The sequence below is a fragment of the Anolis sagrei genome, chromosome 5 (assembly GCF_037176765.1).
Source record: "Anolis sagrei isolate rAnoSag1 chromosome 5, rAnoSag1.mat, whole genome shotgun sequence".
Lineage (NCBI taxonomy): Eukaryota > Metazoa > Chordata > Lepidosauria > Squamata > Dactyloidae > Anolis > Anolis sagrei.
This window is the reverse complement of record NC_090025.1, coordinates 55,068,795-55,093,879: the sequence shown is the minus strand read 5'-3', so window position 1 is coordinate 55,093,879 and position 25,085 is coordinate 55,068,795. Positions and strand designations below refer to the sequence as shown.

Here is a 25,085-nt window from a genome sequence, read left to right as displayed (position 1 = left end):
ATTGGGTATTTTTCCTAGATTCATTTTTGTCACTGAATCTGTGCATTCTTATTTAGGGATATTTATTCTACTTTCCTACACTTAGTCATGTTTAGAAATTCACATTCTGTGGTCATGGTTAATAATATATGACATTATTGCTCCATCTCAAGAAAGAAATTTGGAGTATATTAAACTATATGGTAGATGGAGTCTAATATTGAGCTTGGATCATTCTGATTCTAGGAAATGTATTTATTCTGTTTAATTCATGAGATAACCTTTTTGTATGCAGTTCATCCCTGGCCATTGTTAATCTAAATAACATGGATGACCTTTCCTCCTGTAAACTCAGTGGGGGAAATAAAATAAGGTATGGTTCATGTAAGGGGTTTGGAGGGAACCTGGCTGGTAGGTTAGAGTCTTAATTATTTCTGCTTCTGAGTTGGAAATGAGATGGAAAATGTACCCAAACTGTATCTACTCCTTCCTTTGACTTTTCCGTATTTCAATGTGTTACAGTCTAGACCTGAATTATATTTAACTGGCATTGTTAGTCTGTGATGTACCCAAGATACTCCATGTTATGAAATTACAAAGTATTTTATGGTAACAGTAATGTTAACAAAAATGATTTGCACCTGATGATGGTATGAGTATTTGCTCTCCCCCCGCCTCGAATTAATACTTGATAGAAAAACATTGGCAGGACTTACAAATGTAATTTACCTTTGGGAAGGTTCTATTAGCCTTTTGCATTTGAATTCCACAATATTATTGCCCATTTATCTTGACAAAGTGACACCATTTCTATCAGGTTGGATGGGGACTATCAGTGAATAGCACCTTCAAGTCTTGCCAGATCTTCAATCAGATGAAGTCCTAGGTTTTGACTGGATTTTTTGAATACATGTTTTCAAACCATTCCAGAGTTGGGGTTAGGGTTACTTTAATGCTAGAAAGATCAATCTCCACCCATGGTCCAGGTCCCTTGTAGGCTAAAACAGGTTTTTCTTTCAAATTGTCTTGAATTTGGCTCCATTAATCTTGTGACCCAATCTGCAATCTGTAAATGAAAGAGATACAATTGTTGCCAGTCGGGGCTTATGGTCACTCATTTTCATGCCTAAGATCAATCAAAAGATATGGAGGCTACATCCAACCAATCTAACCAAAATCCAGACCGGTGCCAAAAACTGTCAGAAGAGAAAGGTGAGAAACCTAGAAACATGACAAATTCACTCCCCCAAAAATTACAAATGGAGGGTTTACTATTTCTTTATTCATTAATGTATTTTCAAAACTAGACAGCTGTTTATTAGGCCTGGGCGGTTTCGTTTCGTTAATTCGTAATTCGTAAATAATTCGTTAATTTTTCCAATTACAAAACGATAACGAACCATTCTGGAGCAATCATTAAAAAAAACGAATTTTTAAACACGTTTTGTAATGCTTCGTATTTCGTTATTGTATTCGTTTCGTTATTGTTCAGAGGTCGTTTCGTTATTATTTCCGCATGTCTGGGCCAGTTTTATGGTTTAATTAGTGAAAAAAAATTATAATATCACACCAACAGTCAAGAACAGAGGGAGAGGGAAGCTTCAGAAGTTTTTGGAGGTTTTTTAGCGTATTTCGCGGTCGCGTCCGCCATTAACGAATCGATTCGTTATTGTTTCGGAAATCGATTCGTTAATTTTTTACCATTTATGAAATTTCGTAAATATCGAACTTTTTAAAAGGAAAATTTTGTAATTATTTTAAATATCGAAACAAAAAAAAAACCCAAATACAAATCGATTTTAGAAACAAATTTTTGTGTTGTTACCCAGGCCTACTGTTTATGTGTCTAAACAGTTCTCTTTTAGTACACACACATCAGTGGAATAGTGAGAAGGATAAGCATTATTCTATGGGCCCTTCCAGACAGGCCCTACATCCCAGGAACTGATCCCAGGTTTTCTGTTTATCTCAGATTATCTGGCAGTGTGGACTCAGTAGCAGTTGGGCTACTTTGATTGTGCTTTTTCTGCATGACAGGGGGTTGGACTAGATGGCCCATGTTGTCTCTTCCAACTGTGTTATTCTATGATTCTATATAATCTAGTTTAAAGAAGAAAGCCTGGGATTAGATCCTGGCATATAGGGCCTGTCTGGAAGGGCCCTAAGCAAGTACGATCCTTGTAAAAAAAAAAGTCTTTTTATTTTACTCCAAGTGCAACTTGAAAGACTATTTTGGTGTAGTGAAAACTGCCCAGTGTGGCTACCACAGCAAAGCATAGCATGTAGTAATATGCTTTATGAAAATCAATACGCATTGCAATAAAAAAGCTTCTGTTATAATATTTTTGTATTTTACCATTATGTCAATGAGCCACACTGAGAGAAATCCATGCTATTTAGATAAGTATCCACAGCCCAAGCAAATCAAATCCATGATTAAAAATAGCTCTCAAGCTATTTCCAATACCCCCCCCCCCCCCTTCTAAACAATATTTCAGTATGTTAGACGCGGCTTTTGGCTATACGATTAGATATATGGATTTTTGTAGGGGAAGAAATGATAAGTGGAGAATAGATGAACGTGAGTGGGCAAAGGGCATTCAAAGGCACTTCAGTGCAATTTGTTCCAGATGGAACAGAAAGCGTGTGGTTTAGAAATAGGATGTTAAATTATGTACATCATACACAAGTAACCAAGCAGTGCCATTCTTCCATTTTCACTAGCAGGTATGTATAAATTGAGGTAATTTTGTTTTCTCATCCCTTTTAGTATTGTGGAGGAGGAGGGCTTCAATGAAGGAGAGGATTCTTGCAGACATGTGCGTCTAGGTGTTTAATTTATATAGTGAAACTACACAACTTTACTTGGGTTCAGCCTTTCTATCCTAGCCTGGTACTACTTCTCCAATCCTGTATTCATTCAATCATTAACAGATTTATCCATTGCTGGGCTTTCCCCACCAGTCTCCAGAAATCATTATTTGAATTATCCATCAGTTTTGGTCAGTTTGGCAGTGGCTAATGGGATCTGGAGTCAAGAAATATCTAGGCTACTGAGTCACCAGTCCTCTAGTAGAGACACTTTTGTCCTTAATACTTAGACTGAACAAAGTAATGGAATTGACATATTTCCTTCTTGTCCAAGTTAGAGACATCTATTCTTTTAGTGCCATAGCCATTCACATCACAACCATTTTTGCCTATTTTGATTGAAAGTTAGTTCAAATGCAGGAGATGGATTCTCCTTTCTATCAGGTCTGATCTGACCTTTGCTTCCCCTTTACACGTACAAAAAATAATCAGTTTCTAAGGTGCTTATTCAAACATTTTTAAAGTTTTTTTCAGGTGAAAAATCTTTCAGGGCTCTGACAATATATTAAATTGAGCAAGGAATTCAAATATGGGCCTGTATAAACCTGAACTTTCCCCCTCCTCTATAGCTATATATTTAAATTTGTTCATTAATGAAAGAATTCAATTTTTCACAAATTGTTCCTTGGTTTCAGAACTTTGAGAGTTGGTTTAAATAAAAAATGAACCATCTGAGAAGTATGTCAGGGAAGGTTTTAAATTAACTGCAGCAGAGAAATCCATCAAATTAGGAACAGCATGGAACAACTGTCTTTTAAAATGAAGCTGTCATCAGTCATTGGGGTTTAAAAAAAAAAAACCAAACTTCAATATCAGTGCCAGAAAAGAAGGGACAATAGGAAGCGAGCACCAGATTTTGAACTATTTAGCTAAGAACATTTCTTTAAAAAAACAAATGGCATAAAATATATTGTTGTGCCCCCCCCCCCCATGCTTATATTACCATACACGAATCTGCCCAAGCCCAAAGATCCTCAACAAATGCTCTTATTTCAGTCAAATCATCCTATTTATGTAATTTATATCCCACCTTTCTTCCAATATATGATTCAAGGGTGGCATGCATTTCAAAAGCATACTACAACTTTAGAAATGTTAATACAGAAATTAGAATAAAGTTAAACACAAGATTAAAACAATTAAAATCACAAGTTAGAAACAACATTAAAAGTTGCTAAAATATAATAAAATACAACAACCCCTTGGTATATACTGGGATTTGGTTTCAGGTCTTCCCCATGGATATTCAAGTGTCATTATGTACAATGGTGTAATAAAATGCTGTTCTTTATATAAAACAACAAAATTGAGGTTCGCTTTGGGGAGGTTTCAGAATACTTTGAAGCCATGCTCCATGGTTGGTTGAATTCATGAATACAGAATCCAAGTATATGAAGGGCGGGCTGTAAAAACACTACAGTTCCCATCAAAGGTTTTCTCTTCTGCATACTCTAAAACCCAAAAAGTTTCCTTAAATGAAAATATCTCTACTTGTAGATGAAAAAAGAGCAAAAACTGCTAAGCCACCACACCGAAGTAGCGTGCAGGCCAATGAGTTGTCCCTCACAGCTGTTTTGCCACACTTGCTGGCAAAAGAACACGGGGGAGGAGGACTCCCACGTGTATTAAGGTGTTAAGTCAGAACAGCCTTCTATCAATCAAGGTAAACATGGCTAAGTCAAGAAAGGCAACAATTTGTTGTTGGACTGAAAATTAGAGTCAAACAATGCTCAATTACTCCCTGCCCTTTCCTAAAGCCAGCCTTTTCAGGGTGAATGACTTGGTTAGTAGATTCCCTGTCCTCCAATTTATTTAACAGGTATTTACTATATAATTTAGAGTCAATGTCCAGAAGAATAATAGGCCAATAATGATTGGTATCTTGTTTATCATCATTCTTCTGGAAAGAAACAACCACAAATTGTTTCTAGTCCATTGAAATTATACCTATATTGTTAATATACCATTGATGTGATGACATTTGCACAACAAAATAGGTCTGATTGTGTGTATACAAGTAGAAACAATATCACATAATTGCTTCTCATTCTTTTCCATCACAGCTAAGGCTAATTGTTTCCATTGTGTTCTAGCACATGTCTCTTTATTCTGTCTTAAAAGTGCATTATAAGATAGCCTGATGGAAGCTGAATTGTCAGAAGAAGCAGTATCATTATTTCTAAGTGCCTGTTGAGAATAATCCATTAATGTTTTTGAGACAACTCTGCATTAAAGATCAAACCATCTATTGGGTTTAAATTGTTTGTTACAGACCAACTTGGGTCTAAGATTTTTGAATAATAGGTTGATAAGCATGCTAGATATCTAAATTAGAGTCTAAAATGTATTGAAACCATTTAAAAGCAATGCTCTCAAAAAAAAGGATGGAGGTACCTAGAATGATCAACATATTCTCTGTTCTCCTACATGAATTCCATTTAGATTTTGAGAAGGATCTGGGGGCTGAAACATTACAAAATGAAACAGCAGCAATGGAAAATGAATTTTTTTACCCTATTGTTAATTTAAAATCTAGATATGTCAGGGAGCAGATTGGCAGAAACATGTATATAACCATTGTGTTAGCTCATCTTTTGGTGATATAAGCATAGCCCCCAACATTAAGGATTTTATCACACCAACCCATTATTTCACTACAGTTGCATTATTCTAGATAATGGATGCATATCAGGTTGGGAACCTTATATTCCAAATCTCTGTTCAGTAGTGTTGTGCTGATTAACCATTGCATGGTCCCATAATTATACTTACACTTTTAGCCCTGCCTTCCTTTGCTACTGTGGATAATGATTATGACAATGATTGCACAATTTCAGCCTCAAATACAAAAAAGGCAAAAATATGTATAAAATAAAAGCACAGCTGAAGCCTAACAACTTCCTGTCTGATCCAGGACCCACTGGTCAATATGGAAATAGGTCTATCAACCCACAAAAAAGCACTGCACTGCTCTCAAGCCAAAGAGAACCTTCTCTTCTGTTGTTGGTTCTGTACAAAACCATATACTACTGCTTTTACAACACCTCTGCAGAGATCGCCCAGACCTGTGCCCTCCAATGCCAAAGATCCAAAGAGGGAAAGAAGGAGAAAGATACTACATTTCCAACCTTTGAATTTCTGTCCCTAACTCTCATGCTCAGTGCCATGATGTCCTTTAATCTCTTCTCTCCATGGAGGTCAACAAAGCCATTTTCATGCCTAATCTCCTAGATTCCATGGAACAGGCTAGGAGATCAAGTATCTTCCTTCATATGTGCAAAAATGAACTATTGGTGTAATAGCCTATAATTCATGGGAAGTTAATTATTCAATCTTTGATAGCTTTTTCTTTTTGTCTGAAGTGCTAATGGTCACAGCAAGAATATTAAATCAGGAACTAGTTTGATTTTAAAACCTTCAAGCATTTTCAAAGCTATGTCTCCCTTTGAATGTGACAAATACATATTTTAAGAACTTTGTTCTACTGTTTCCAGTAGAACTTCAAAGAAAAAAGAATGTACAATTTTAAAGACAGCACATTTAATTGTATGTAAATTCAAGTGCCTCATAACGGTTGATTGATCATTCTTGGGGAGTTAGGGGGATCATGCTGAGAAATGTTAAGGTACTATAGCTTCATTCTAGGTTTCACTGCTATGAAGCTGTGAGAAAATGAAATATTCTTCAGTGTCTGCAAAATGGATGGTCCTGAACTGAGAAATTAAAATTTCTGGAATATATAGAAATGCAAGGAATCCTTTCCATTTTTTATCCTTTATGAGAAAAGATATCTCAGACTCAGCACAAGGTTCCAATCCCCTCATCTAAAAATGTAAATTGTTGCAAGGCGTAATGCCCTTTGGAGGGAGGATAAAGTTTATATATTCTAGGGCTTTTTAACATTGTAGATTTTGCACAATAAAAACATTTCCATAAAAAAGCATTTTAGTGCAAAAACTTTTCATACTGAATACGAAGTGATTTAGAATATATGAAATCATAATCCTGTCCAATGGGAGGAAAATTTTAAAATTTTCATTCTTGTGTGGAAGAATGAAAAAAGTCATCATTTACATTCCAGTTATGCCATTAATACAAGTCTATGTCTGCTCCAGTTTATTTTAAATGTATGTTAAAAATACATGTCTTGCGGACTACAATTCATTTAATCCTCTCTGACAGAAAAAAGATGCTCATAATCAACGTATCTTTCTTTTCTCTAAGGTGAAAGTTAAGGTGCATTAATTTGAAAACTTCACCACATAAGAGAAAACAGTCCGCAACCAGCTTTATAAAATCCTACTCATCATGAGTCTCTTTGAAAGAGAAAATTCTATGTTTACAGAGAGCGAAAAATGGTTGTCAGGATGCAAGAAGGCTTCCCTATTATTCCCATTGGTGTTTTCACCTTGTCAAAGAGTGGCACTGCATACTATCAATACTCATTCAAAACAGGGTTCATGAAATGTATATGAAGGTTGCATTTTCTCAATTCTTTTTTTTGCCTGCAATTTTAGTTCCCAGCATATAGCTGTTAAATTTATGCATTTTTCTTGCAAAATATAGTATTAGGCTTAATTGTGTCACATGATTGTAACCTTGTGTTTTATCTCATTTTTGAAGTGCAAATAGGCATTTGTGAAATAATGAAGATACACATCATTCATATGTTAATTTTTGTAAAAAAAAAGAGATTTCCAAGGATGCAAATTCATAGAATAGTTTAGTCTGTATTCTCAGTTGACAAATCTGTTGTGATTTGTATATCTGCTATAGACACCTTTTAGAAAATGTCTAATCTTAGGTCTATATGTGATGTATATTTTCTTTCTTGTTGTGGAAGAATACAATTGGATATGAATCCATAGTGGATTCATATTTGTAGTCACCATGGAGTCATGACTATATCTCTATTGCCATAATAAAAAATCTTGTTCCAGTTCTACTTTACTAGTAGAGGCATCAGGCACGTGGAGATAAGGGAAATCAATCTGTTGGAGTATGCAAGTGTAGTGATTTTTTTAGTTTATTTATTTGGGTCAAATGAGTAGAGTATAACATAACCACTTTTCCTCATGAGGAAGTAAACATAGGCGACTTGTTCAGACAATCCTTATGAGGAAAATAACATAGGTGACTTCTACTATATATATATATATATATATAGATAGATAGAGAGAGAGAGAGAGAGAGTTTTAAAAATCATATGTAATCACCCTTGTTCCCTACTTGTATCCATCCCTTTTCCACTAATTTTCCCCTCCCCCTCTTCTCCCATTCAACCCCCCTCCATCCTCACAGCTTTACTGGTTGGAAAGAGAGGGGTGTTGGCCACATCATCCACGCAGCCCCAAAATCCAACAGAACTGATGAGTGATGTTGGGCAAAGTAGGTATGAGAGCATTGGAACTAGGGGTGTTACTTGCAGAATTCTGATCTTTAGAAAGAATTAAACAAATAAAAGGAACCTCTCCTACGACAAAGCACAAAGTGTCCTACAACACTATCCAAAGTAGGCAGTGCTTGCTATTAAAGTTATGTGGGTTCAGGTGGCAGCTTTAGTTTCATTTCGTTCCTAATACTGAAGCACAGGCCTGAGAAGACCACAACTAAGGGCCCATCCACACAGCCATATGACCCAGAATATCAAGGCAGAAAATCCCACGTTATCTGCTTTGAACCGGGTTTTCTGAGTCCACACTGCCATATATTCCAGTTCAAAGAAGAAAATGTGGGAATTTATTCAGCTGTGTGGAAGGGCCCTAAGTTAGAGGGTCCAGAAAAAAATGGAATTACATGGTTCGTTGTCCCTGGTATTGCAAACATCCTAGTACATCAAAACTACAAGTCATGGTCCAATAAAACACTATGGTAGGGACAAAGGGAAGGACCTCATTAATGTTTGTCATTTCTACAAGGAAGTTATAAATAGGATAAATATCTTACATCCTATATGGTATTGTTTAAGCAATGCTTAGAAACCAAAAGTCAGTAAATAGCACCAGTCTTGCATCATTTGTGCAGAACTGCTGTTCCCTTACATTTTACTTCTTGGCCTTCCTTGTGGCTGATTATTCTTCAGCTAATCTGCATGTAAATGAGGAGGTTTATGCTAAGAATAGCATCAGTTTTTGCTAAGAATAGCTACCAGAGGAAATATGTGTTGCTGCTTTTAATAGGCTAATGTGCTTCTTAGGTGGAAATTAGCATCTCAGTCCTGAAAGAACAGGACAGATCTATTCCTGGATTGACAGATGACACTTGGGAAACTCCCCGCCATCTTTACATGAGTCAAGATATGGAGATTAGAATGCTTTTTCTATGCTTTTTTTCCAATGGCATAGATTGTCTGAACATATATTAAGACAATCTGCAACCAAATTGCTAGCCCTTGCAAACAATCTGACATCTAACAGAAACACAAAGCAAGGAGTGCTTTCTTTCTTGTATTAGGCTTATCCAAATTTTGCATTAAGTCACACATACACAACAAGCACAGAACTGGCTGTTTTTTTTTATTTTAAAACATGTAAACGATCCATTTGGTGCTTCTTTTTAGTTTTTGAATGCCATACACTAAAACAGGAACTATCCCAATTTTGCAGAGCTGTAGAGTTGCACAGTTTCAAAATTTCTACCAAATCCTTTCCTTGCACATACACTGAAAGCAGCGGGAAATATCTCACTGTCTTCAGGTGGGGAGAAATATGTCATAGGGTCTCATCTTTGAGCCAAGTGAGGATTTACATCCCTACTGTGAATTGATCAAGGAGCATCCTCCAGCCCAGCAGAAATAGAGTGGATTGGCAGTTCCCACAGCTGCCAATTTTAAGTGCTAGCTGAGTTTTGGGAATAGTGGTAAGCAATAAAAATGATACAACATTATTGTCTTTGAGGATTTCTCGGTGACGTGATGGGGATATTTATGCACCATCACTGAACTAGATCCCATTGTTCCAAATCAATATATGCATCACCTGCCTCAGTTCTCTATTTCTGAAAAATCCGCATGCTGCTGTGTGTCAAGATAATAATACAGTATGAGAAGCTTTGAAGGTGCAGTCAGTTGTGGCATGGCTGATTGCACACCCACTAGGCAGCACATTGCCCATGTTAGGCAGACATCAATCAGCAGGCATCTTGCTTTTCTTACTGTTTGAACTAATTAATCTTAGACATGTCAGATACATCACTAACTCTGGTGGTGGTGCAGAAATGTAATATAATACTTTATTGTCCATGTATATACTACTAAAAACTCAAACAATAATTAGTGTAATGTAAATTTTATGTATGCTTGCATTAGTTATTAGGCATGTGCGATCCATAAAAACATGTTTCAAAAGTCATTTCAAAACTGGGGGCACTGGCATTCCATTTCTAAAGTGTTTCTAATGTATCATTAGTGAAAATTTTGTTACTTTAATGAGAATAACAAAATTTAGTTACTATTTCGTGAAGGTAATTGCCCATTGGTGAAACTTCAGGAGCTCTTTTCTCCCTCATTTTTAGAGCTGTTGGGGTGAAAATTGTTATAATGTAAGCCCACCAAATTTCAGAACGTTTCACTTACCCACGGATGTTTGGGGAAATTTCAGTTTTTATAAACAACATTATAAAAAAACTACAAGAGCTATCTCCTTGAATTTTCTACACATTGACACAAGATCACAGGGGATCATTCCCTCCAATGCTTGGAAATATTTATACATCTATTTATTTTAGGGAGTTTTTTTTTAAATGACAAAATTGCTTTTTAAAAAGCCACAAAAGCTATCTCATTGAATGTCATATTATTATATAATATTATATGATATACATGATAGAATCATAGAGTTGGATAGGACTCCAAAAGCGATCCAGTCCAACCCCTTTCTTTCTGCTATTTCAGCAAAAGCACAATGAAAGCACTCATCACAGATTGCAATCCAGCCTCATAATAATAATAATAATAATAATAATAATAATAATAATAATAATAAATATGTTCCTAATTTGAAAGTGTTATTTCATGTTTTGAGAAGTACTTATTTTGAAAATAGTTGTTATACTCCAGAAACTTTGTTTTTGTGCAAAAAAGTATGTTAAATTGGAGGAGACTCTACAAGATACTAGAACAAAATGTGCTATAGCACAATGTCCTCTGGCAAAGACAAAGTTTTTGTAGTTTAATAAACTTTCCCCATGTTTTTAACTACAGAACCAATTAGGAAATGACATTTATAATCCAGGAACAAAAATCATAGTGTAGAATATTAACCAATTTATATTACCTTTAGCTGGCTACAGAGGGGCAAATCTCTCCCCCCCCCCCCCATCCTGATTGAGGCTTTCTGATGCTGAGAACTATATTCTGGGAAACGTAGTTTAGGGACGGGCCTTTTGTATTTTCTGCCATAGGCCTCCTTGCCTTCCCGAATTATATTTCCCAGAGTTCTGCGCTTCTTCCCAGCGAACACTGCTTTCTCCCTCCTTTTCCTCTTCTAATTGTGAGAGGTTATTAATTTACAGAGGAATGGGAACCTTTTAGGCTTTGCTTTGTTTGCTTGCCATGAAAATGAAGCTGACTTTGAGAGGGAGCCTTCCAAGGTCTACAAACAAAAAGGATTGGGTAAGATTTAATTCTTAAATTTTAGGCATGGGCCACATCCATGTGTTACAAATCACTTTGGAAGTACAGATTTTATGAATTTTAATATGGCTTTAGAAACTTTAGAAACTATCACACTAGCCTATTAGTTACATTCCATTAATCATACTATCTTGGTTTTTAAAAGTCAAAGATGCTATGGTAATTTTTTTTCTCAAGAACTGAGAAATGCCTGAAGTAGTTACTGAGTTTTCATTTAAAAAGTTGATTTACAACTTTCACAAAGGGACTAGCCCCCCCCCACACACACACACACACTTTTTCTCTTTTCAAAAAAAAATCTGATAGAATCACCTCATTTGCATGTACATTAGTTGGAGAATAATCAGACCCAAAGCTTGTTCTTAATCTTTATCAAATAGAGAGAAAATTGCATTGCATGATCAAATGGGGATTTTAATCTTCTTAATTTTAAAATCATTTTAAATTAAAACTGCTTTTACAACATTTATTTTCACTCAGTGACTGATTTGCATTCATAGTATTATTAAGGGTGGGATCCAGTCATGCCATTTCTTTATCTCACTATAAACATTTGTGTCAACTAGAAGTTGATTAAGGGGAAAGGAAAACACCATTCTTATTTGCTAACTCAGTAGTTGTGATATATTTCAACATGGGATAGAGAATTTCTGTTAATGTCACAGCAATGTGCCTCTCCACAGTATCTAATTATAACACTTTGATTCCACTCTAACTGGCATGGTTTTATTCTATGGCATAATGACTTTAATTATACAAACATATTCCTGCGACTTGAAGAAACCTGAACTTCTAGACTCAGGGTCCAATTCAGAAACTCACCCACACTGAAAACTTGTGTCTTTATGGGCATGGTCTTGTGCTAGTTAGGTTATGGAGCCCCTTACTTGGGCCGTGAAGGAAGTAGGCCCAATAGATCTAGCATGTCTGCTTTGTGACACACTCCCATAAACTATCAGCTCTAACATGATGTCTTGAATCATTCCAAAACAGAACGCTATCAGTTTTAAAATTGTGGCAGGAAGATTTCCCCCCAGCCAACAGGACCTTGAACTTAAGCACATCTTAGCATAATGGTTAACCTGGCACTGTTCATGGGAATGTAACTTCATCCACACAATCCAAATTCTTATTTCTGGATCTTCTGTTTGATTCATCCATTCCTTTAGGCTTAGAATCAAAACAGTTTCCTTGGATTGAGGTGAAAAGGAATAATAGAACTGGTATAATCATCAACCTGATTACACCAGACAAAATCCAGGCAACTTTTTTCCAGTGGCTTCAAATAAATTGATTTTGAGTGAACAGCATGAAGCCAATCTTTTGCACATTTACTCAGTAGTGGGCCCTCTGTGTACCAGTGCAATTAGTTAATTTTAGTAAACATAGCCATAATTATATCCCTGTATGTGGGATCACAGAAATAATTGGAAGTAAACTCCACTGAACTATCAGGGGCTTATATCAGAGTAAATATTCATAGGATCTTGTAATAAATGACTTAAGTTAAGAACAACACCATATATTTCTCGTTCTTTCTTGTTGTTGTTCACACAACCTTTAAAAATGAGCCAGTTAGCTTTAACTCCTAATTACACAACACTTTGGCTCATAGATGTATATAGAACATAACACAGAGTTTCTCAAGCAGCATATAGGTGAGGGTTCCTTCATAAATTTTGAAACACTTTGTTTTCTCAACTATTATTGAGCATTTTAAATCCAGGGGAAAAAATTAAAAATAAGATATCTAGCTTTCTTGAGGTACATTGATAAACCACCACCTTATCAAGTCCTATAGTGTAAAAAGTGACATGAAATCTAGTCCATTGATTGAATTATTTATTTTTGCATTTACTTTCAATGTTGTCAATAGTTCCCATTCTGAAGTGAAAGTAAGCAATTACGTGAGAGTCACTTTCTCACTTGGAGAAAAAAAAGAGATGTTGGGAGAATTGGTTTATGGTACTATGGCCATGGGCTTCCTTTTCTTGAAGAGGACTAGAAATGTGAGCACAAAAACTGGTTTCATTTATTTTTCAAACGAATGTCTTGCCCTAAGCACACGGTCTTGAACATGTCTTTAAAATGTTCACATAATCCCTGTACCAGTTTTGAAAATTGATTTTTTTGCTAAAACTGCAAGTTATTGATAGTCTCTTGCCAGTGTTGCTCAAAACAGCTCTTTGTAGTCTGTTAAAATTCTTGGTCACTTACTGTTGGATTTTTGAGAAAAGTCTGATCTTTTCGATGCTCTGTTCATCCTTACATCTTTTGGAACTCTCCTGTGAAATGTGGGGCAAAAATGGTCTTGATTTATACTCTCCACAAGTACACTATTGTGAAAGCCTCTGGGGAACTTTAGTGTAACTTTTATCACTGATGCCTTTACTGCAATAGCTACCACCAGAGACATTTTTGCAACCAAGCGGAGGTGGTATTATCCACTAATGGACATGACAGCTTCCAGGCATTGCTGTGAGAAGATTATGAGCTAATGAGAGAGTCCAGAGTCAGGTTCAAGAGGAATTCACCCAGAGGAACAGAAAGTGCCCTAAAATTAGCTTCCTTGGACATCAAAGGAAAGTAAACTACAGTAGGCAGCACTGCGTCATTAATGGTAGCCCTTCTAAAGGCCAAGAGAAGTTTGAAAACAGTTTGTGTGTTGTGGGATAAAAGGCAAGGACAGAGTTCTTTCTTAAATGTTTGCTCTTTGGTTTTCTATAGACCAACACTAACCATTTTTAAAAGGTTCTACTACATATATTTGAACCTGTCAGTGAACCTGTTATTTATTGGCAAATAATTTGATTTTTTTTCAGAAGAAAAGTAATGAGATAGGAAAGCTTTTTTCTTTTCTTTTTTAAAAAAAGCCTTTTAAGTCCTAATTGCGTCACTGGGGGAGGTGCACTGGCCTCCATAGTAGTGCAAGTGTTTCCCATGCATATGAAAACACCATATTTTAGATCATAACTTTATTTGCTTACAAGTCACAAGGGCTGCTCCCCCACCAATAGGTCTGGATCCTTCCTTGGCATGCCTGCCAGCCAGCCACCATTGCTTCATAACTGCTCTGACACACAGTTATCTGTCATGATAACCAAGACAATCTGCTGAGCTACCCCTGTGACAACCTGTCTCAGGCCCCAGGTTTCTGACTGACTGTGTCCGCCCCTGTTTAGGTGGTTCCCAACCAAACTGCATGCCCCACCTTGGGTGCCCCTCATGGAAATCCTGTATTCAGCCATGACCCCCTGGACTGTCCTTCTGGATTCAAGACCTATGCCAACAGCCCAACTCATGTTATGTCAAAGCAGAACAATGATATAGGGAGAGGATGGTGGGTTAAAGGCCAGAAGCATCTGTCGTGGTCTCACTTCTCCAAGGTCCCTTAATTGTCTTGGGGAGACCCAAGACAACCACAAGGGCCCACTGGGAGCCACCATGTGCTTCCAGGTCCTGCCCACCCCCACTTCCAGGAACAAAGGCTGCCCCGGTAGCTGGAAGTCATCTTTCAAAGTGTTGGAGGTAAAATGGCAACATAGGCTTGCTTTGATTGCCAAAAGAATAAAAATATTGTTTTAATTGATTCATTTGACAAAAAGAAAATTTCAACTACAGTTTGCACCAAGGCTTCAAAGTTAAAAATTCTGGCTCCAGGTTGCCTCTAATGATTAGCTTATGCTACCTCTCAAGGTCTTACATTTACAACTTCACGTATATTACTGCTTGCTAATAATTCCTGACTTACTGCTTTCTTGTAATGTGAGCAGTCTTGCCTTCGGAGATCCAAAATATTTTAATCAATTTTATCAGGAGGGTCCAATCACTTCATCTACTTCAAATCTGTTTCATTTCAATTTATAGTGTTATAATCAATGTGTCCCGTTGAGCTGCTCTGTTCATTTTTCCTGCAGACTCTGAATGTGAATACCACTTAAACACTGTTGTATTTCACTTCAGTTTCTATATGACATTCAGTTCAAAAGCTATTTCTTTAGCATTTTATGTGAAAACACCACTGAGGTATTATTTTATAGAAGGAAACTGGCAATGACAGAAGCATATCTAAATATCAGGAACACAGAGCTAGATGGGGGTCCTATTCTGGATGTGCAGAATACAAGAACACCAGGTTTATTTTCTTTCAAGGGACAAAAAACTGTCTGACAATTGCAGCAGGCATTCTCTTGGGGAAAGTCTGCAGAGTCTGCTTCAAATAGTGGTATTTGACTGTGAAATTTTGTGTCTTTACAGCTCAGTGCTTTGACACATTGGTCCAGCACAAATATAACACTCAAACATTACTAAGGCAATGCCTATAAAACATGGGTATATATTCTATGTATTTTTATGTTAGCATTGCAAATACAGTTCTGGATCTGCTAGTGTGCACAACTGCAAAGGAAGATCCTACCTTGCTGTCATGGGAATGAAAGGAGGCAAGTAGGTAAATTTAAGGCATGTTCTGCATGCCAGGTCAATTTTTACATAGACTAGTTATACCCTCCTCATCTCTATCTATACATTGATGCTTTGATCACTAACTTTCTCCAATTCAATGTAGGCTTCAATTGATTGCGCTGGTTACATAGGGATTTTTTCACTTTGTATGTGGAGTATTTTGCCTACCCTACTCGAAAGCTGGGAGCCCCCGGTGGCGCAGTGGGTTAAAGCACTGAGCTGCTGAGCTTGTTGATCGAAAGGTCGCAGGTTTGATTCCGGGGAGCGGCGTGAGCTTCCGCTGTCAGCCCTAGCTTCTGCCAACCTAGCAGTTCGAAAACATGCAAATGTGAGTAGATCAATAGGTACCGCTCCAGCAGGAAGGTAACGGTGCTCCATGCAGTCATGCCGGCCACATGACCTTGGAGGTGTCTACGGACAATGCTGGCTCTTCGGCTTAGAAATGGAGATGAGCACCACACCCCAGAGTCAGACATGACTGGACTTAATGTCAGGGGACTACCTTTACCTTACTCGAAAGCTGTGAGGCAGTAAGTGAGGTAAATGAATAATGCCAGGTGGATTTTGCCTAAATCAAATGGCTGAGACAAAAATTTGATCCCCAAAGGTTTTCACAGCAGGTCGCAGGCCTTCCATTTGTTTTAAAAAGGCTTTTTGTGTATTGTGCTATATAAATAAACATGTTTGACCATGCATTGTGTGTTATTTAATGGGACAAAATAATATTTAGGACCAGATCCATCTGCTATTTTGAGTATCTTCCAAACATTTTCTGTTTTCTCTCTGTAGAATGCACATTTATGAACTGAAAATACTTGATAGTTAGACTTACGTTGACATCCCAAATGTGTTTATGCAAATTCAGCATATTTCAGAGAATTGCCAGGAGATCCATTTTATATGGAATATGTTGAGAGCTAAATTTGAAGGACCGTGAAAGCTATCACACAAACCTTTTTCATGTAAATCATATGCAAAAACATCAATAGTGATTTTAGCAACAACCACTAAATTTCCCTTAATCTATCATAGATGCCACTGTGAAAGAACCTTTAGAGGAATCAGAATGTAGGGGAGGGGGGCAAACTTACCAAGAGATTTATAGGAAGACATTGGTTACTGCATGTTTTTAAGGGTTTTTAATGGTTTTTATATTATTTTATAATGTTTTAAATGTTTTAACTGTATATTTTGGACTTTTATAGCATCAAATGGCTGCCAATCTGTAAGCCCCCTGGAGTCGCTTTCAGGCTTGAGAAGGGCAGGATAAAAATATTGTAAATAAATAAATACATTCTTAATTATCAAGTTCTTAAAATAGACAACTGCATATTATGAATTCACCTTACCCAAAAAAAAAAAAAAAAAACAATGTCCATGGGTGTATGGGAAAGGGAGAAAGACCATGGAAAAGCAATTGACAGTTCTGTCCTTTCCTACTATTTTATGGGTGTTTAGCAAGAACAATAGAAACTGAACCAATTAATTGGAATTTTTCCAACAATAATACATATTTCTGGGTATTCAAATGCCTATGGTTAAAATATTTTTGCAAAGTTTTGAATCTCTGTATTTTGCTCTTTTTAATAGTGAAGAAGGACCTATATGCACTTTGAAAAAAATCATATTGGTGATTCCAAGCCAGCCACATTGATTATAATATTGCACAGGGGAGTCATGAGGCTAAAGAGTCTCATAAATATTAATCAGGGATTAATGAACAGTGGGAGGCCTCTGTATATCAATCTACATGAAAGGAAAGTTTGCATTAAACATGGCAGTTCTTACATATAAATCACTAGAGAAAAACTAAAGGCACTCCCATGTATCACTTGTTGTTCTACTAGAAGCCTCATCATAAAACAGGCTTACAGTACATAAGCTAAAGGCATAATTTTATGGCACAATTATGAGTGACTACAAGAAATTTCATCCAATCTTTAAAAACTAAATGCTTATGAAAAGTGCCAGATTAACAGCTCTGAAAATTTAAAGCCTTGTATCCCAATTGCAGCCTGGAGCATGGATGTGCTTTATGAAAGTAGCAGGCAAGACTAACTTGCTTTGACTGCAATAGAGTTCTGTTAACAGTGAAGGACAGTGAACCCTCTCTTAGTTCAATCACTGACTGCACAGTTTAAGATTGTCCATGAAGGGCGCAATTTAGATTCACCTTTGTACAGTGGATATCCTTCTCTGAAGGAGCAAGAATCAATATATATCTTAAAAGTTGCTGGAACTTCAGCCAGTGGAAAGATTGTTTGCTCACTAATGACCTAGCTGAAATACTAAAGGTCAGTTTCTGGGGAATGTTATACAGCCTATTGCTGGGTCCCCAATCTATCAAAACAGTACAAGCATTTCTTTATCTAAAATGTGGGCTAAAATGTGAGTGTAAGTGGCTGCAGAGCTTTTTATTGACATATAGTTAGTTGGCATTCAGTTTCCCATTCCTGTGATGGAGTTTCTAGACTTAGGCTATTATAAAAATGAACTCTCGGTTTTCAGGAATGTGATGTTCTCAAAAAAGTTGCAGGCTATGATTCCCATCAACCCTGATACTAGCCATACAGTCTATTTCTAATGAGAGTCTTATAGGTTCCATCTATTAATTCAAAATAATTCAGGAACCCATAGAGGGAAACAGTCTCCTAGTCCTTCATCCCAGGAGACTTATGGGAGTGAGAGTTTTGGTTATTTTTTCATTTTACAATTAAAATAATTCTAAGCAGAATCATAAATGGCAAAAGCTAGAGTCTCACATCCAAAAATATGCCAATATTTTTAAATATATTTTTGTCTGCCAGCTTTCACAGAAGGGAGATAATGAGTTCTGATAACCTATTGGCTTTAAATCTGTTTGATGTTTGTCCACATAACCTTGTAATAAACTCTTAGAGAAATGTCACCACCTTGCTTCCTCGCTGGATTAGCACTGTCAAATCTTCTTATGTTATGAAGTAGATAGGAAAAGATCACATAAGCTACTACAATAGTTTGATGGAGATCGTGAATTGAGATTTTGTCACATTCCATTGCATAGAATTCCATCACATAAGGAATAAGTTTAATTGGCCCTCTTTATATTTTATTTTTCAATGACCCTTCGCATTTCCAGCATACTGTGTTGTGTGTGTGTATGAGTATGTTCTGGTGTTCATCTAAGTGCATTGTTTTTGAGATAGAGCAACAAATCTCCTCCAGCCAAAGTCATAGAAACAAAAGGCATTTCAATCTAACAATTGTAAGCTAGAATCATGTTGGAACACTATGTTAGTAATTGTACTTTTTTGAAGTGAAGATGGGGAAAAAGTATAAAAAATGTCTGCACTAAATAACGAATTTTTGCAATACAGGCAATCCCTGAGTTACAAATATCCAACTTACCAATGACTCATAGTTAAGAATGGGGGTGAGGCAACAGAAAGTGAGAGAAATCTATTCCTCAGTTTGAAAATTCACTCCTGGATGAACTATCATGGGGAAAAGGTGTCCTTGTTTCCACAACAAGCAAACTTTCTCATTGTATTGTTGAAGGTTTTCATGGCCAGAATCACTGGGTTGTGGTAGGTTTTTCAGGCTGTGTGGCCATGTTCTAGAAGCATTCTCTCCTAAGCTTCCTCATTATTTTTTACCACATATTACTTAGCTGCATGTATCCTACCACCTCATCACATGAGGTGAATTTAGTGTTCTACCACACTGTCAGGGCACTTCCTTCTCAGAGACCCATGCTGCCCATCACACGATGCATGGCAAAGCTCTGTGGAGGAAACATCCTGGCAGAGTGGCAGGACACTTCCCCCAGATCATGGGAGGCTTTCCATGTTCCATAAACAACAGGGCTACTGCCCGGGGGCGGGGATTACAATGCTTCCCTACGTGGGATGGAGAAGCATTAGCTACAGATGAGGTGGGTTGTGGGGATTGTCCCACGACCACGCCGATTCACCACAGAGGATGGCAAATCATCCCGCGGGACCTCATCCATGTTATGAGGTACTTAGTTTTCATTTCTGAAATGTTGAAAACTATGCCTTCACCACTATGGAGACCATTCCCTTTTTCTTCCTGCCACCATGAGCTGTATAGTTACATATATCTGGTACAACAATGCAATTTAGACAAGACTGGATGTCCTTAGGTAATGTGTTCTAACTTGCTGTCCTGATTCATTGTTAATCCTATTAATCCAGTGGGACTTTTTCAGGTTTCCAGATATAGTAGTAAGAAAAAGCAATACTGTTTGACACTGAGGATCAAAAGGTCAGGAGGCAACACAGATACATGTGCATGGCCTAAAACATTCTGCTAAAAAAAGCCTGTGAGCTCTACTTATCTGGCACTCAAAAGCAATAGCACTGGTCTGTAACTGTAGGAAACACTGAAGACATTAGATTACAATTATACACTTTTGAAATGGCTGAACACTTGTTTTGTGAAAGAATCTAACTGACATTATTTTGAGGAAGGTCTAAATACACTAAAGGTATTAAATCTTGCTTGTTCTTGGAAGCTAAACAAGGTAAGCCCAGTTAATACTTAGATGGGAGGCTGCCAACCAATACCAGATGATGTGGACTATATTTTATAGGAAAGAAGTGCTTAAGTCACCTCTGCATTACTTGCCTGAGAAAACCCAATGAAATTTCTGGGGTTGCCATAAGTGGAATATGCTGCCTCAAAGAGTGTTGGACTCTCCACCCCTGTGGGTTTTCAAATGGAAGATGGATGACCATCGGTCAAAAATTAGTGGCCATCATGCAGAAATACACAGTCAAAGCACTGAGGGAACATACACACACATTCTTTGTGAAACAATATAAATGCCAATACACTAACCTGAAGGTTATATTTCATGTTGTGCATGTTGATTAAAATCTTGGAGGAATATATCTAGCCACCTATATAATGGACTTCTGAAACAGCTCTTTCTTACCTAGATGTTTCCACTGTCAAAGTGATTCAGTGTGGCTGTCTGTTAATTTGTACAGAGAGCCTTGTAAGCCTCCCACAGTGATTACCAGTAGCCTTGAAATTGTGTGTGCACAAGTCAGCCATGTGCAATGTCAATGGAAAACCTCCATATCTTTAATTTCCTAGAGGGATTGCTATGTGTTAGGCATAAGGATACTTCAAAAATACATAAATATGACCTTAGCAGTTGAGGGTAATCCTAAAGCCTTCTGGTGTTAATTTCATCTGAATTAAAATGAGGACAGGAATAATTATTTTAAAATTATTAGTAGACATTGAATTAATTTGGTGTTCATGGGACAAAAGAATCTGAGATTGTAATGAAGTGAGCAAAATATATATGAACTACACAGCTGAAGTTTCAGTGAAGCTGTTCATCCCCTTTATTTTAAGCAAGTCGTTTAATTATAATAATTATAATAATTATTTTATTTCTTACCCACCTCTCCTTGTAGTTCGAGTGGGTTACAGAATAATTAAAATGCATAAACATTATAAAAGTACAACAACTCCACATCTTAAAATGCTTTTAATTTTATTTTACTTAAAGTTTTATACACATTCAGAACTGTAATATTTTTTCCTATTTGCAAGAAGAAATACGTTGTAATTAAAATTAATAATTGGTTCTAAAATATTTTGTTCTACTTAAATTGAATTCCAGAGATGCTGTAAGTTTTATAAATAATTGAGGGGGATTAATATTCAATCAGATGCGTACTTGAGAGCAGGAAGAGACAACTATCACATTAATGTCTTAATAACTCGTTAGAGATATAATACTTCATAAAATATTTTTTCCTACATATATTTACTCAAACATACTACTGTCTACCATTAAATATAGACTGGTATGGTATATTATCAAGTATGTTAGAACTATATGCCATATATGTACAAATATATATTTACATGTAAAGTCTATGAAGACCTTTGTGGAACTACTGTATTCTTCATTTTATATTAGACACTATCCTTATTTTGCTTTATTTTTTTCTTCTTCTTCTTTATAGGTTTGGATTTATTCTTCACAAAGACGAGCCTCTGCTCCAGAAGATTGATCTTGAAACCATGTCATACATCAAGACAATTGGTTTGAGGGATTACAATTGTGTTCCAAAATCTCTGGCTTACACACATCGTGGAGGATATTACTTTATCAACTGTAAGCCTGACACTACCGGAGCTGTTCCGCCTCAGCTAATAGTGGACAGTGTCACCGACTCTGTTATTGGATATAATGGGGATGTCACAGGAACTCCATATATTTCTCCAGATGGTCACTACTTAGTCAGCATTGATGACGTGAAAGGTCTCATGAAGGTCCAGACCATTACAGTTAGAGGAGAAATACAGGATGCCTTTGACATTCACACCAACTTGCACATATCTGATGTAGCTTTTCAAGCATCATTTACTGAAGCCCATCAATATAATGTCTTTGGTAGCTCTACCATGCAAACTGATGTCCTTTTTGTAGAATTGTCCTCTGGCAAGGTGAAGATGGTGAAGAGTCTTAAGGAACCTCTCAAGCCAGATGAATGGCTTTGGAACAGTAAGAACCGGTTAATTGAAGGCAGCGGTCTCTTTGGTCAATACCTGATGACACCTTCCAAGGAATCCTTGTTTATACTAGATGGACGACTGAACAAGCTAAATTGTGAAATCACTGAAGTTGAGAGAGGAAACACAGTAATTTGGGTTGGAGAAGCATAACCATATTAGATAACAGCTGAGTGAATAGTTTTACAGTACATTGCACTTAATGTCATCCTCTAAAATGTCACTGTTTTCTTTCTTTTTTTAAAAAAAATATTAGACCTTTCTGTGGTGTGGTTGACCAAGATGCAATTTTGATGAAATAAAAGATGCAGAAATTGTGAATAAGCATTCTATGTAATGATGACCTCTTCGAACAAATTTGCCAACTAAATTTATAATAGTTTCCTCAGTATATGAGGAAATGATGCCACATACCCTAACATGCCACATGTCAAAATGAAGTCTTTTTAAAAGAATAATGATGATGATGCTATTGTTGTTATTATTCGTATTGGTGTAATCAGATTTATTCAATACTTAGATGACACAGTGTGTATAAATTTAGGCTTCCTATACAGAAACATTCTGCCCTGTCCACTATTCAATGTTTTTGTGCCTTGAAGGGAAATGTCTCATAAGGAAAGAGAAGCCTAAGAAATATGTAATTGTATTCCCATTGTGGCTACAGGCTTTCTTTTTCCGCTCAAAAGAAGCTTTTGATATCTCAAGTTTTTCATCTCCATCAGGTTGTAAAGCATGGTTTTAAGACAAAAGGAAAAATACATTTGCAGCATATTGTCTTGTCATTTTTTATTACTACAGTTTGAGGATATAGTTTTTATTGCCAGATTTTAACATTCTCTTAACTGCTCATAGAACTTTGCCACTTCTTTTTGTAGCAGTGTTAGGCAATGGTTTATTTCCCCACCTGTAAAACAGTTGCAACAGGGAATCTCGGTTCTACTAAGAAGAAACAGCATATGTCTCTACTTAGGAAAAACCATTTTTTGTCAAACTAATACCAAGCTTCACTTACACTGGCAAAAAAACTGTTATTTTTAAAAGAACAATTTCTTACTAGAGGTGCATTTTTAAAGAATCTGTATAACAATAGAATTTACACTGCAATCCTATACATTTCTATTCAGAATTTAATGGGGCTTATTCCCAAGTAAATGGATATAGGATTGCAACCTTTCAAAGATGGAAATTAATAGCACAATCCTATACATACCTACTCAGAAACAAATCCTTTTTGAGTTACATGCTTCTTATTTCCAAAGGGGAATAAAACTACAGCTATAGGCAGACCCTTAAACTCCTTATAGAAGTAAAGCCTATTAAACTCAATGAGACTAACCACTAAGAAAATGTGTTTAGGATCACTTTGCTAGAGGTACAAACTTTATGTATACATTGTTTGTCAAATACCTGCTTTTCGTCAATACTTTTGATAAAACTCAGTAAACTTTTCTATCCCACTTCTGCCATTAGATTTCAATGTATTGTCATTCCATATTGTTTCCTTTTCTTTCATGAGCTACCACTTTAGTTTTGGGCATTGCTTCTGCATACATCTACCTAGGAATAATAAGGGTTCTAAAATTTAGAATCAGTGTAGCCACTAGAATGAGGAAAAAAAGTATCTGCACTTAACCAAGAAAGTAGTAAAACAGTTTCTTCAGTTTCAATTTTTAAAAATGTGGGTTTAATTATTACTCTTATATAATTAAGAAAAGAGCCTGGGTTGTTGTTTTTTGGATTTTTTTACTCAAGCAGGCTGTGAAATTGATCTCTGTTTATTCAGTGCAATCAGAAATGTTTCTCTTTGTTTACTCAAATGTGTAAAGCTGCTTAGAAATTTAAAATTTTCTAGCATTGTATTTTCTTGTATGTAATTAGCATCCTGCACTATAATACAGTAGAATTCTCTTTTGCATAAAGAAACTGGCAGGTAGATTTGGTTGAACAAAAGACCAGACTTACATTTCTAGACAATGAATCCTTTTAACAATTTCCCCATTGTGAGCAAAAGCAAAAAAACAAACAAACATAAAATCCAACAATCATGTATACTGTCTCTTATTCAATGATTTCCAGTAGTCCATCACTTCTACATTTTCTTCTCTATCTTATGCCATGTGGATGTTCTGTATGTAGAAAATGCTTGATAAAAGGAAAATAAACCCCTTACATTTTAAATGCTCTCGCCTTCAGTCAATATGCCAACAAAATCATCTTTTATATTGTCATCACCAAAAAGGATTGTAAGGAAAAGTCAACGTGAGTGAGAAAGAAACATGGGGAAAGGTGCCTTCTTTGTTTCAGGAGACACTTACCTATCTTTTAAATTCTGCTTCCTAACTTACTTGATTATAAGATGATGTGGGCATAATGTGTATTGCAGCAGAACACTGGGTGGAGTTCATCAACATAGCTAGATGGTAATATTATCACATGGATTCACAAATGTTTGGAAAACTGTGTATAGAAGACTAATTAACTGGAGGACGCATTCAGGTAGGATATCACAGCACTGCATCCTGGATATCAACATTTTCACCAATGGATTTGGACATCTTTCCCACAACCATTTTCAAAGCTTCTCATTTCTGTTCCT

The 25,085-nt window shown here is 36.4% G+C and overlaps 1 protein-coding gene across 4 annotated transcripts in view; it reads left to right on the top strand.

Annotated features, from left to right (window-relative positions):
- Positions 1-24,667, top strand: part of FSTL5 (follistatin like 5) — a 445,346-nt gene extending 420,679 nt beyond the window's left edge. For all 4 annotated transcript variants that reach the window (XM_060778765.2, XM_060778762.2, XM_067468703.1 and 1 more), the window contains one exon: positions 21,937-24,667. In XM_060778765.2, coding sequence (XP_060634748.2) covers positions 21,937-22,639 — 703 coding nt within the window. In that variant the 3' untranslated portion in view covers positions 22,640-24,667. The remainder of the gene's footprint in view (positions 1-21,936) is intronic.
- The last annotated feature ends 418 nt before the right edge of the window (positions 24,668-25,085 follow it).